The 15292-nt window shown below is 41.0% G+C and overlaps 1 protein-coding gene across 2 annotated transcripts in view; it reads left to right on the forward strand.

Annotated features, from left to right (window-relative positions):
• LOC117148103 overlaps positions 1-15292 on the forward strand; it is a 78297-nt gene that overhangs the window by 26046 nt on the left and 36959 nt on the right. For both annotated transcript variants that reach the window (XM_033315319.1, XM_033315320.1), the window contains exon 3: positions 8371-8620. In XM_033315319.1, the coding sequence (XP_033171210.1) occupies positions 8479-8620 (142 nt within the window). In that variant the 5' untranslated portion in view covers positions 8371-8478. The remainder of the gene's footprint in view (positions 1-8370; positions 8621-15292) is intronic.

The raw sequence follows: 15292 nt of genomic DNA on the forward strand, positions 1-15292 counted from the left end.
AATTTGAAATTTCATTTTTTTGCCAAAAATATTTTCCCAGATTTTTTGTTAAAAAAATATTTGGTATTTTGATCAAAACATTCGAAATAATTACCCAAATATGGAATGTCACACCTCGTTGAGTTTGTTTCTTAAATCCCAATCGAATTGCATTCAAGTTTTGGAATTCTAGGATGTATCAATTTTTTGCAAATTTTGATGATGGTACAAGTTTAAAAGTGCAAGGACTTGTTAGTTATTGGTTATGAGGAGTATAAAATGGTACTTCGTTGTTCCTGTGTGACCATTTTTTATATGTATGTATATATATTGATTAAATTTGCTTACAAATATTTTTGCTGTTGCCCATGCATTACAAACCTTAGTATTGATATCCGATGGAGTATCGAAGGAAAGTTTTCTTCTAGTGCAGGTTGCTGGTAGTATCTGTTAGTATTTACTTAAACGAAAACTTTGCCGCCCAAAAACCATTCCCCTTTGCCACTGCTACTATCTCTTTCGCAGCCCCATCGCCCGTCTCTTTCGCGTCCTGTCGCCTTGTCGCTGCTTTGGGAAATGAAGCAGTTCACTAGGGAGTTGTTTCATGTTTTTAAGTTCACTTTAAGTAGCTAAAAGTTAGTTTTAATGCTTGGCACACGCAGAACTTGGCTATCAGTTGATAAATGGCTGCCGAGGCTTTAAAGATTCTATCCACCAAAAACCCGCTCATTTCTTCATTCTTAAGCTCCCCGAGTTCCCCTCTTCTGCATTCTTTTCGTTTTAATGAAGCTTTCGGGGTGCCAAGGCGCCTGAATTAACCAAAAACTCGAACCAAGTGGTAAGCCACCAAATGTGGCAATGACTTTGTGTATAGTTATAAAACTCTTGGCAAAAAATAACATAAAACGATACCCTTAAATTAAAATAACAAAAATAATGAAGAAATGGCAAAAAACATTAACAAATATCTCTTAATTAAAGTAGGTATCACTTGATAGAAAGAAGGTCGCATATATAACGCGCGCTTCTAAAATATTGCCAGGCATTGTATCATATACATTTTCATATACTTAATATCATTATGTACATATATATGCACCCCCAGCACATAACATGAATATATACGAACTCTTTATGCCAAGCATAATAAGCAAAAAGTTTCGACCAACTGGTATGGTATGTATTTATGAAAATATATATTCAAAAACAAGTGTGCAGAAAAGAAAATTTTTAATGAAATGCTTTTCCGTCTCTTTGAGCTTGCAATAGCTTTTCTGGCATAAATGTTTGATTAACATAGAGCAAATATAATTGGTCTTGACTTAAGTATCCGCCCGGGGGAATTACTAACCAATTCATCAATTTTGCTAGCTTCGCTTTGAAATGCTGAGTAGAATAAGTAGAAAAATGTACAAAGTCAACGTTAAGTTTGCATCAAGTGATTTGCTTACATTTGTTTGCAAAGCAGTTTAATTGAATGCCCTATTGGTTTATTTAAAAAGCCATTGATTATTAGTAATGATTTTAAAATGTAGAAATATTTAATATATTTTTTGGAGCGGTGCCCCAAAGAAAATTTTATTTGAAATGTTTTTTAAACTTGTTAGTTATATATTCTAGGAAATAAGTTTGATCCGCACACAGTTGCAACAATGTCCTGTCGATCGAAAGCGCTCAAACTTATTTGCAAACTTATAATCCCATGGGACACGTTTTCCACATATAGCGATTATCCGTTCAAATTTTTGGCAAACTTGGTATCTTGGATGTTGCTGTTTGAGCTTTACAACTCGACTGGGTTTTGGTTGTTGTTATTCAGCGCGTTTGTTGTCTCTTATAGAAAATGTAGCTTAAGTCAGTGGCAAGCCAGCAAATCAAAGCGAAGAAAGCTCTCGCCAGTGGTGGCAAAAATAAAACAAAATAAAGTAAAGTAAAGTGGAATATAAACAAGGCAACGTCGAAGGAAATCACAAATTCAGCCGGAACCAAGGCAACAGACAGAAAGGCAAATATATATGCAGAAATCAGTTTGCCACAGCGACTGACATATTTATTACACTGCCTAAAAGGAGCTTGATATATGAACTGATTCATTTAATCATACTGCATTTGTCAGTCACAAATTGATTGTCTACGATCGACAATCTCGAATTTGTGCGGCTTTTTGAAAAATTTATCAACGAGGCTCCTCCTCGCATTTCCTGCTTTACGAGTGACAAACGAAATATTGAAAAAATGACACATGAAATGCCGGGAATATTTTCGCCCTAATGAAATCAAATCAATCATGATTTTGAGGTTTGGGCCCCGGGAGCATTCCTTGCGTCCTTTTCGTCCTTTCATCCAGCCCGCCTGCTATAAATACAAATTGGATAAAACTGCAGTGCGTGCCAAAAAATAAAGGGACTCGCCCCGAAAAAAAGCAAGAAAACCAAAAAAAAAAAATACAGATCAGATTAAGACACTGGAATGTGAAACGTGGCCAACATGCTGTCGTCCTTTGGGTCCATTGAGGTTGGGAATTTCTGCAAGCTGGCTAAATAACAACAAAATCACTCGGTTGTCCTGGACAATCCTTGGCAGATGGAAAGCGGCGAAGCCATGGGCTGGGCACTAATTAAAGTGCGTCCCCCGCACCGCCCCTCCACCGTAGCCGTCGCGCAGCATTCTGTTTGCCAGGGGAGAATTTCGAAATTTTACAAATTAATTTCGTGTTTGAAGCAAATTCGTAAACAAGTCTTAATGTGCACTAAAGCGTGTGTTCCCAAGGCCGTGGAGTGGGCGGCCATTGCCTAACCACCCATCTAATAATGTTGGGCGCCCGCCAGACATGAATTTAGCATTTATCTAGCGCCACTTGAACAACGCCGTCGTCGCACGACGACAATGAAGATGAAGATGGCGGCGCAAAATTTGTGGGTGGTGCCACAGCACAGTGGGTGGCTATGGCTGGTGGTGTCCCCGTGGGTGGGTGTTGGTGGTGACCTGGCGGTGGGGTCGGGCTAATTTCAACGCCTCTTAAGCGCACAGTGGTTGCGGAGCCCAGCCCTCGAGTGCGCCCCAAAAGTCAAGGAGTGCCTGAAGTGGGACCAGCAAATAAAACTTTAACACTGCCGCGGGCGAGAATAGCTCAAGGTGAACTTTGGTCCTTGCCAATTGGAAAGTGTCACACATTTGCTGAGGGGACTTAAGAAGATTTAGCTGGGCTTAGCCTACCCAACAGTAAGCTTTAAATTGTGCGATCCCAGCTTATAGCATACTTAAGCGATTAGTGGGCAGCTCAATTTAAATATGTGTACATTATTTATTACATTATCTACAATTATCACGAGTTTTATTAAATTATTATCTAGGATGAAAAATATTTCGAAAATACAGCAATCTAACCCAACGATCTATCAGAAATATTCTATATAAAATATATACAAGTGCTGTCTACCAAAACAAAGGAAGCTCGTAGAGTACTTTTTAATATAATTAACATTTTAATTAAAAGACATTAGAACTCCAAGCAAGTTACTGAAGATTCGCCACACGGTGCACTTAATTTGGGTTCCATGGGCATGTCAACAGATTCTTCGCTTGGCTTTCATGGGCAGTAATTGTTGTTGCCGTTGTTACTTTATGTAGATGTGACGGGGCAGGTTTTTGCCATTTTGCCAGGGCCATGTTCGAATTTGTTTCAATTCCAAGGACCCAGTCATCATCTCCTCGCCAGCGACACGTACGAGGCATGAAGTCATGGCATCCTGGAAAACCGATTTTTCGGGCAACGGGAGCTGCGGAGCTGGGGAGCTGGGGAGCTGGGTAGTCGCCTTTGGTGGCCAGTCAAGAGTGAAACAGCGCTGTTAATATAAAGTAGGTAATTGAGATGGAAAGCGGGGGAAAGCTGCTGGCGGCCCCTTTCAAACGAACTTGTTCAAATTAATCAAGTACAGTGGACTTGGAGCGTGTTTCTATTTTCCTTTACCCTCGCCGCTGACTCAGCACTTTGGCTATAAAATCATGCGTGGCCGGCAGACAATGAATGCACATAAAAATAATAATTGGAATTGGAAATGAAAACAATTTTCATGGCACATGAGTCGGCGCAAAGCTCTCCAAGTAAGGCACTTTTCCCCCCGGGCCATCTGTTTACTGAGAGAATATACACTTTGGATTATTAAAAATGATTAAGAATCGAGGGAGTAGCTTTCAAACAAATTAATAAATACTTCTTAGTATTAGTATCATACAAGGGTGAACAACTGTGTAATTATTTTGAAATCAATGTGGTATGTGGAAGAACTTTTCGCTGAGTGCTGCCTTGTTTGTCTCGGTCATAACTTTGGCTCCAATTGTGTGCAGGTGCTGGCCTCTGAACTTTGGCTCTTGCCAATTTTCTTTTGCCCATTGTTTGGCTATTTCTTTGGACCGCTGAGCAACCTTTGACCTTATCGACTCTCGGTCGGGCGCAATTATCACCCCAAGATGGCACACCAAATCGAGTGTGCTGCCAATTTCGAATGTGCTGCGCAGAGTCAGTGGAGTCCTTAATGCCCTTATCAGTGTCACCCACACGCTTTCGAACTCATCCCCGTCCTCATCCGCATCCGCATCCTTTGCATATGCATGAACTCCCCCGGGCGACCCACGCTGCGTATGCGTAATGTACGTATGCGTATGCGTAATGTGTCGCTCCGGTTTGTCGCCATTTTTGGCAAGTGGCCTGTCGTCAGTTGGCAACCTGGAGGAGGTCCCGGCCCGTATGCCGGAAAAACGATTAGGGAAAGGTTTAAAAAATCCAGTTCCTCCCGATCATATCCGGCATTTTCCGAGGCAGTGAAGTGGAAAAATGCTTCAACAGCTTTGGTCCATAAATGGGTATCATGGCAATGATAAGAAGTGATTTTATTATTGTATTATTACCTCGTTAACATGATATTAATTGGATTTAAATAATGGGGATGTTGTAGAAAGTTATTATACATAGATAAGTGTCTACAAATGTTAACAAATGGCTTAGTTTTAAAGAGAAGGGATCTTAAATTATATACATAACATTTTTTATTAGTTTGCTTATTAGAGTAATTTGAAATGCCGCTTTCTTATGGCGATGTTTTATATTCCTGCAGAGGGTATTCAAATGCTTTGTTATGCTTATGGTCGTTTACATTTTTCAAAGCCGTAACTGGGCTAAAAACTGTTGCTCCTACGTGCTCATATATAATTCCGAACTGCACCTAAGACAGACGACCCCTTAACCCCAGATGCCCCCAGATGTCCAAAGCCGGGGTAGCAGCACAATACAAAAACGTAAGCAATAAAATGAATTTTTATGCCGCATTTTCGCAATGCAGGATAACACCCATACAAACACACACACATGCACACACGTAGAGAGCAGGGCCGTCACCTCGACAAAAAATATGTGTATGTTACCTTTGGTAGAGCCCTTAACCCTACACACTCAGACCCCAGGATGCATTCCTGGAAACCAAAAGCGAAGCGAACACATTTACACATGTAAGTGCATAAAAAATGTTTATGAATTTCAGTTTATGGCGCGTAAAACACGCCAATAAATGTACCAAGGCATTAAAAATGCCTTTCCCCAATGGCCACGCCCCCTTTGGGGGGCCACTCGACTTTGCCGCACTAATAAACAATCAGAAATGGGCATAAAGTATGGGGAATCGGGCAGGAATGGCAAAACGGCAAACGGCAGCGGGGAATTTCCCGCCTGTGTTTTTCCTCGCTTTTTGTCTTTCCCCCACTTCCATTTTCCTCTTTTTTCCCCATTTTTTTTTTGTTTTGCTTTGCCAGAAGGTGTTAGTCGCCCCGCTGGCGCAGTTCTTGCGGCCAAACCCGCCGCCCCGCCCACCATTTCCTCCCCGCCTACCATGAATATTTATGCAAAAACACACACACACCCGCACATTTGGACTTGTGTTGCTCTTTTCCTGTCAGTCTGCTGAAGTCCTGTAGTCCTGGATGTCCTGGCTGCTTGGTGTTTCCTTATTGTTGGCTGCGTTATGCCAAGTGTGCTCTAATGCACTTTACGACACTTTATGGCAGTTTTCCGGGGGGCAGAAATTATGGCAAATTGATGAGAATATACATATGTGACTTGGCTCCGCGCTGGTGCGAAAGTTTTTGTTGAAAGTACAATCGGAATTTTCATTTCAATATTTTGATTTTGGTTATATATACTCGAATTAGGTCGTTTAAGATATTTAAATTGTATGCAACGGTAATACGATAGAATTTACTTAGAAATTTTATTCAATTTTAGGTTCAATCATGGCATAAGAGCTGCTTTCGTTTATTGAGGAAATTAGAGCCCGCAATAAAAATTCCACCGATTGCCAGGCCAAATCCTTTTGCAAATTCATTCGGAATTGAACCCTTTTCGTGCCCACAAACGACACCAGAAATTTGCGTCAAACGCACACTTTTCCATGTTTTGCCCGTTTTTTTTTTTTTTCTTTGGCCTAATGAATGTCCAGGGCAATGTCCCCTTTTTGGCCATGATCCCTATACGGAATTTTAGCGCCCTTTTGTCTCGACGCCTCCATGCAAATCGTGTGGGCGGGGCAGCATTTTTCCCGCTTTCAAGTAGCCTCAGTTTTCCACCCATTATTTCCCCCCGTTCTTCCCCATTGTTGGATGGCATGTTTTTTCTGCGTTCTTTTCCTTCTTTCGAGTACTTAACGCCACGAGGAATCGCCTAAGACAACTGAAGCGCAAAAAATGCGAAAAACATGCAGAGAATAAAGTGGAAAATCGGGGGTAAAGAATGGCTAAATGGACGATTGGGTGGCGGGGCGTGTAATCAAAGCGTTTGGATATCAAAGATTCGGAAAGAGCAAAGTTATGCATAAATTTTGGACGCCGTCGCGACGGGCGATTTGTGGAAATGCGGAAAAGCGGTGCCTCATCCAGAACCGCCAAAATCAATAAAGGAAACAAATTAGTTTCGTCTTAAAAGCAGCAGCACAGTATCAAAATAAAATTTCCAACAGTCTCGTGGACAAAATAATACCGCAAAAACAAGGAAAAGTACACACTTAAGCCACATAAGACGGCACTGAGAATAAATGTGCGTACTTCGTGTTGTAAAGAGAGCAGATAGAATTAAAGCCATTTATTTTCCAAATAGTTTCAATAACGTTATAAAAAAAAGTACACACGAGAAATTTTAAGTAATACATTTTTGATTGGTACTTCAGTTACGATAACAAAGCTTAAAAACACAGCGAGCTGAAGCGAATTGAAGCCGTTTTAATTTTGATATTTACCGTGACTATTTTTTTTTTGACAACTTTGCGTGTGTAAATAGGCGGGCCAAAGGACCCTCAGTGACATTGTTTGTTGTGGAGCCGCAGGACACGAACAGACACAAGAGCCTAATAATAGCCGCACATAAAATTTTATTAGCACGAGCGTAACAATTCAATTGGGTCATGCTTTATGGCGCCTCAGGGGCGGCAAGGGGGCGCTTTTTGGGGGCTGCAATGCAACCCCATTCCCACCAAAAAAAAAAAATATCCAGCACATTTGGGTCATCCAGGTGCAGTCGAAGGCCCGGAAAAATCGAAAAAATAAGGTGCACGTGTGCAGCGTGTGCTCTCTTTTTATGTTCTCCAAGATTTCACTTTCATCAAATGATGTCAGCGACAAAGGACGAAATTTGTCGCAAAAAGGATAGTTTCAAAGGAGCTTAGGTTCGAAACACTTAAAAAAATAATGATCAATAATACAATGCAAAAGCATTTCCAAGACAGCACAATAAACTATACCCTTGATTTGAATGATATTAGTAATTAATGCTTAATGAAGAGAACACTTTGCAGTTATTTATTTTATGTTTTCAAAATAAACACAATGTTGCACTGAGCAAATTAATTAAGTTTTCAAATTCCATATCAGCACCCCCTTTAACATTTTTGATAATCCTTCACCAAATTCCAAACAAATTGCAATATGTTTGTCTGCAATTTGCCAACACTTGATGGGATTATCATTTATTTTGGTGCTGACATTTCGCCAGCGGCGAAAACTCAATTTGGGGAAAAACTCATTTGTTGGCGCGACGAAAAGGAGCGCAAAATTGTTTGAACAAACTCGAGCAATTGTCTTACACTCGCTCCGATTGGATTTCCGTTATGAAGCTTCTGGTACAGCGAGGGGCAAGTTTATGAAACCATTGAATTAGGACAAATTACATTTCAGCAAGAATTAATTTAACAATTACAGCATAACAAACTGTATATTGCATAATATTTGTAATGTAAGTGCCATAATTTACATTTTTTCAGCTACTATTATTATGGTCATGACTGTGCCCATACTCTGTCTTGTTCATTCTCTCTTATCCCTGCCGTTCTTCTTCTTCACTATATTTTACAGTTACGTGTGAGGGACTCTTGCTGCGAGCGGAGCAGCAGAAAGAGAGGTTGCGAGCGGGCTAGAGCGAGACGGAGACTATAAGACTGAAGCTGGCAAACCTCACACAAAATGCGAAGAAGAGGAAGCACTTGCAGCGCACAACGACCACAGCAGCGGCCACACAAACAGCAGCAGCAGCAAAATCAAAGGTTAATCCCCGGCCAACGCTGTTCGCTGCTAATGTTGCTAATTGTTGGCCAAGCAGTTTACGGTAAGTGCCACAACATAGCCAAAGGCATGCGTGATGGCGAAGGAAGAATGAAGTGCGTGTCTGCACTGGAAAAAAGTTCGAGCTACTCTCGAAATTAAGTGCAATATATGCAACGTACAAAAAACATTTAAATATTCTTATATTCTTTACAAAACTAAATATTATATTAAGTTATATTGAAAGGTTTAAATTTTCTAAGCATGCTAGTATTTAGATGGGAATTAAATCTTATAAGTAAATTAAACTTTTTCTGCCAGTGTAATGTTGTAAGCATCTTCACACATGTGCAGTGTAACTTTTATTGGGCGGGACATGGCCATTGCCCCGTTCTCTGACCTCATTAGACGTTCATTTGTTTACTTATTTATGCGAATGCGTACGCACACACACACACACGCACACATACATACGCACTCACATGGACTGGGAGGCTGGAAGATATATCGGCTGTATGTTGGATCATCATCTATATGGCCATATGGCATTTGCGGTCCTTTGTGTTACCAATTCCGCACACAAGTCGAATGCATACATTTTCGCTTTTGTCCATAAAAATTCGAATCCTGAATGTACGAGCATGAAAAAATGTGAGTGTGTGTGAGAGTATGCCCCAAATTGTATGCTACACAAAGCCGCGCACAAAGATGATGTACGCATGTGTATGTATGCTGGGATGTACATATGCGTATGCGTATGTGTTTGGGCCTGGGTAGAATTCTGTGTGTTCGCCTGCCTGTAATTAATTGACTCGAACTCGCACATTTTTCGCATCGAGCACAAAAACAAGTCGCAAACTTTTCGCCTAGACGGGCTTTTTTCCACTTTTGCACATACGTATACATGTGCACATATATTTTGCAGTGCAGTCAAGGTCGTGTGAAAGGGACGACAGTTACGCGGCATTACCCTTACCCTTCTTTGCCATATATTTGTTTTTTTTTTGTATTTTGTTTGTCGTACATTTGTGGCAGTCGGCCAAGTTGGTCAACATGGCATAAATGCACAAAGTTGGAGTATCCTCCATAATGTCATCCTATTTACATATAGAGTTGGCATGTACCTGCCAGCTTATTTACCAATATGCACAAGTGTGTCCTTTTTGTCGATTCGAGTTCGCTTAATTGGCCGATTTTTTGTGTGCTTAACTTTAAGTGCCTTAACAATCGATAAAGGGCTCAAAGATTCGCGATTTCAATCGATTTGTCAGTGGGTTTTCAGCGAATTATTTTGCAAAGCAAGTAGATGTGTAAACGATTATTCGAAATTGAAGTTTTTTAATAAAAAAAAACCCACATAAATTGGTCTGATATTTCTATTGAATAAAAATCCAACCAAATAAGCTTTAAAGCTGACTCTTAAAATGGTTAAATAATGAATTTCCAAAGTTCACTTGGAGAAAAACACGCTCAATTGTCCGGCCAAGATACCAGTGCCACGCCCCCTATTCGCTCGATATCCTTGTGTGGCACCGCAGATGCGTTTTCTCAACTAGAGTAATTGATTGACGCCAATGGTCGAGCATTTACCAGCTGTCCTGTGGTTTCTGGACTTTAGACTCGGTGCCCAGGACTGCAGACTTGGGCAGGGGCACATCCCTATCCTTTGATAGGGATTCATTTAATTGCCCAAGCTGTCTGGACGTTGTTGCAGGAACTTTGAGCTGACAGATTCGCCCACCTGTCCGGGTCCGGCAGAAGGACATTATTCGGCTTTTAGTAACTGAAGCTGCCAAGATGCCAACGGGGTCGTTTTTTGTAACCCGAAATCGTTTAGTAGCACAAAAACACAGGGCAAAAAAGGTCAGCACAAACACAGAGACGAAGCCGCATATAATTTTGCCTAATTCCTTTGCTCGCATAATAATTTGCGTAACCCGGCCAAAAGGATGGATTCAGATTCCGATCAGGATGGTGGTGCCAAGGGAAGCGATAGGAGGCAGCTGTCGGCAGTCTATCGTAATTGTAAATTAATGCATGCAGAAAATGTGATCCCCACAAGATGGCGGCGACCGGAAGTCAGCTCTCGCAACCCCCACACACACTTTTATTGGGCGCACACACATACAAGCACTAACCATATTGCGGCCTTTACGCCCAACGAGTCCAGGATAAAATGGGGTATATACTGCAGGGGTTAGACAGCCAAAAGTTATGTTTTCAAAGTACATTTTAAGCTAAAGAAATGTAGAGTTTTTTATATGACCAATATTTATTGGAAAATGTATACTGCTTGATTGCTCGCAATCTAAATCAATATATTCAAGAATTGGAAAAAGGAATCAACCGGTCTATGCTAATCAGAACGTCCTTTATCCAGTTTCTTGCTGTGCCACTGCCTTTTTCTTACATTTCGTTTATTTTACTTCGCTTCGCCAATAATTGAATAATTTTGACATGAAAAATGGCACAAAGGATGCGATGCGGCTGGGCAAATCGTTCGGTGGGAAGGGAGGTGGGATAAGCCCCAAATTTATCGGGGCGAGGAAATTACCACACGTGGCAATCAAGCGGAAATATTCGGCTATGGAATGTTTGCAAGCAAATGCGAAAATCAAAAGCAAAAAATACAAATAAACAAAATCCAGATCGAAATGTTGATAAAATGCCTGGCGAGTGTAGAATTTCCATTTGATTCCGGTAAATCGAGTAGTTGAATTTCCTACGTGTGGTGTGTCCGTCTGCCTGCAAAAATGCTGTTGCTAGTGTGGCAATGGGCTTGGGAACGAAAATTGGGGAGTGGAGAATGGGAATAGATCCTCCGGCTTGCCAGTGGGGATTGCCTTTATTTATTTGAAATTAGAAACTGCCAACTGTTCCCAAAAGTGGCCATTAATTAAGGGCTATGGCCTGCCCGCTGTGGGGCAGCAGCTACTGGGGATTGCGTAATGACTGCAAAATGCTAACAAATAGCCAGTTGCCAGTTTTGAGTAGCCATCTTAACGGGGGCGCCGACTGCAGGGGGGCGGATTCACTGTCTGACTGAGTGGGACAAATGGGTACTGGATTTGTAAGTAATTGTCTCACCTTTTACCCGACACAAAGGACAATCAATTTGCGCGTCGGTAGCGAGCTTTTCCGTGTCATTTCCCAAATCAGCCAAAGAAATATGGTTCCAGGGATAAGCTTTCTTTTATTGCTACGCTCAATTAATTTAAGGTGTGCAAATTGTATTTCTACACAATTCACTTCTCTTTAAATGGCTTAGATTTAGTTGTTTTATATATAACTTAGTTTTTGCATTTTGGTTTTAAATAAGTTTGATAGCTTGTCCATCTTTTTTCTCTGTGCGGGGATTTGGGACTCTTAGCTCGTGCTAAAATCTCACTTGCAAGTGTTTGTTAACTTAACACTTTTCTGTTCACTTTCTTGGCCAAATTTAAGGAGATCAGGCCAATGTTTGTTTAAAAACCTTTTCATGCTCCTGTCACGGCCCGTCGCACTTGGCCATGTGCTCCGAATGTTAGTTGACCCAATTGTGGACTCAACGGCCTTGTTCCCCTGGGGAGCAAGTGAGACGGCCAGCTCACCCCTTCCCTCCCTCTCTCTCTCTCTCTCTCTCTCTCGCTTCCTGTCTTTTGCTGGGCAAGAACTTGCAGAAGTTGAGGGAATGAAATTGGCTTTGACTCGGGGCTGGGCTTTGGGCCTTATTCAACATTAGCTAATTTGTGTGCGCTTCCTTAGTCGGGGATTCACATTTTTTTGTCCTGCTTTTATTGCCTCTAATTTCTGCATATTGCACTTGGCTCTTCCGCCGTTTTTCCAGTGCCTTCTGCTTGTTTTGGCCGTTCGACTTAAGTGCCATCCTGAATTGCCCTGAATTGTCCTGGCTGCTCCTGTTCCTGATCCTGCTGCTCCTGCTGCTGCTACGGTTGTCTTGACACTGATTTCAATTATAAATTTGTTTTTGTTTTGTCTGCTTGTCTCGTACCCATTTCCCATTTCCCTAACTTTCTCCGGTTCCTGTTGGGTTTTTTCTTCACATTTTCCTTGCGTTTTGTGTCTTCAGTTTTTATTCTCTTCTTCTGTTTTTTTTTTTTTTTTGTCCCGAGCTGCGATTGCTTTCTCAATTGGTTCCGCTGCTAGGAGCGTTTGTCTGGCTATCACTTTTAATCTAAGTTGGTAACAATGCTCCGGCCCCCGAGCCACGCCTCCTTATTTGTCCACAGCCCCCTTAACCCATGTTGTCTACCTAGCTAGCCGTCTTGCTGCCTTTCTGCCTTTCAGCCAGGATGTGAGCTCTGCTCGGTGTCCTTTTATTTCCCTTTCAAGAGCTATAAGCTTATGTCTCTGGCTTTGTGGTTTGGTAAACATACTGCACAAAATTATATTCTGCAAATATTTTCGCAAGCCGAATGAAAATGTTTGCATTACTTGCGAAAAGTTTCTGCGGATATAAAAAAAAATACCAACAACAGCAATATGGAATCTTAGAAACATTTATTTTTCGAAGTATTACTTTTAATACTACAAAAGAATACTTAAATAATGTTTAATTAAATTGTGCAACTATTTCGGACCAGTCACAAAAAAATAAACCCATGTGGCTTAAATTCCTTGTGTAAAATGTATATCCTTTGTTGTGCCACTTAGTTCATGTCTGTCCCTAATTTGCTGCTTTTGTCTTACATATTCTAGCTTTCTTTATTTTTTATTTTTTGCCCCAAAAGAAGTTGCTTGGGAAGAACCCTTCTCGGAATTTTCTTATATTTTTGAGCATTTCTTTTTTCCCGGTAATCCCAGCGTCTATTATCCCTGTCCAAAGCTTTTTATTTATCAATTTTGTTAAAACCCGCTATGAATTTTAAAGGGCAAACGACCTTGATACGCTCGAATGTTGAATGGGAATGGAGAAAGTGTTTTAAAGAAACCAGATGAAGAATTGCTTGAATTGTTTGCTGAATACCGTGAATGACTTTTAGCGACCCCTTTTAAATACCACTGCAATTTACAAGAAACTATTCAGCCAAGTGTAACTTCGTTTTTATTACACTGCAAGCATTTTTCCACCAATAATCCCGGCGTTTCCTCCATCTACCCCATTCGCATTCTCGATTTCCCGCAGCCAGGTGCGCGAGGTAAGCACCACCACCCAACTTCCCCACAGATCTGAGTGAAAATGCAGTCAACCCTAATCAAATTTTCGCTGCAAATTGACAGTTTGCCTGCAGATTTTCATTTCGCGTTTTCATTCCACCCACTAAACACGCACTGAGGGGTGCGGGTGGCTTAGTTGGGGGGATGTAAGTGGGGTGGTGGGCGGTGTGGTTGCACGCCTCGGTTAAAAAGTTCCGTTCGTGCTCGGATTCCGCTGGCTATAATTTGCATACCGGGTTTTTCAGAAGCTGAAGAGTGTGCATACATTAAATATTAATATTAGGTGTCAGTTGTAGCTATTAGTATATAAGTAATAATATACAGATTATCTAATGTAAAAGAATTTTGCTACGTTTTATTACTTAATTTAGTGCAAATAAATTCCCAAAGAAATATAATCCCACGCATACCCAGCGCTTAATAGGTACTTGATAGTCGAAGTACGCTGGCTTTTTGTTTCTTTTCATTTTCCCCGCCTTTTGTGCCTCTCATTTCGTTCCGCTTCTGGTTCGACGTGCGCCCCTGACGCCCAAAAGGGGGTTTAAAATAACATCCCCCTTTATCATCTGACATAGCCGCACGCTGATTTAATTTTAAATCTCTGTGCCCTCACTCAAAATTAAAACGACGTCAAGGCTCTGGGTTTCAGGTTGCCAAAGATACGCCCGTTTCGCTGCGATATTACGTATACGTACTATATAGACCCGTCGAGGAGGAAAAGGACGAGAGCAGCCGAGGTGAAGGGGAGGGGAGCGGAGATGGGTTGCCGGAGCCTTGCTCTCAATTTGCCTGTCGCAATCCAATTGTCGGGCATTTCATTTCAATTTAACAATTTTGAAATCCCTCCCATCAACGGAAGCGAGCTGCAAGTTGCCGTGGATGTTGCAAATTAATCTGCGGCATGTCGCTGCTTCAGTTAGTTGCGCTTGACATACTTATTGTCTCCGACTTCCGGTTCCTGCCGACTCCAGCAGAATTATGTTGGCCAGCGCAGCAGATATTTTGTTTGCATTTGTCAAATTTGACGTTTCCAATGATTCCGTGACATGCAAATGCCATTCGAATTCCAGCGGGGAAACGGGCAAACAAAATCCCAGCAATAGCATAAAATCATTTGAAAGCGCGCGATAAACACGAAAAAAAAAAAAAAATGTTGAATTGCAAACAGAGACAGCAAATATGGGTTAAAAATTCACAGAGAATGAACACACAACAAATGGGACCAGTGAAATAATTGCCAATAACTAAAACGATAAAAACACTTTGACACGATCAACACATATTGATATATTTATATGAAGACTTGTATAAATACACCGTTTTTTAACCATATTTGTGAAGAGCTTTTATTGAATTTTGAATGGCGAAATGTATTAATGAGGATTTTTATTTTAATTAACAAATATCATCGTATAAAACAGTAGTTTTCATTCTCAATGCTCAACGCTTTACGTTCCGATTTTCTGTATGAAAAATTTCTTACAAATAATATAAATGAAACCATTTTGCAACATTAAGGAAACTACTTAGACGCAACTTAAAGTCGAAACTAAAATCCTTTCGCCATTATGGCCTGCAG

The sequence above is a fragment of the Drosophila mauritiana genome, chromosome X (genome assembly GCF_004382145.1).
Source record: "Drosophila mauritiana strain mau12 chromosome X, ASM438214v1, whole genome shotgun sequence".
Taxonomy (NCBI): Eukaryota; Metazoa; Arthropoda; class Insecta; order Diptera; family Drosophilidae; genus Drosophila; species Drosophila mauritiana.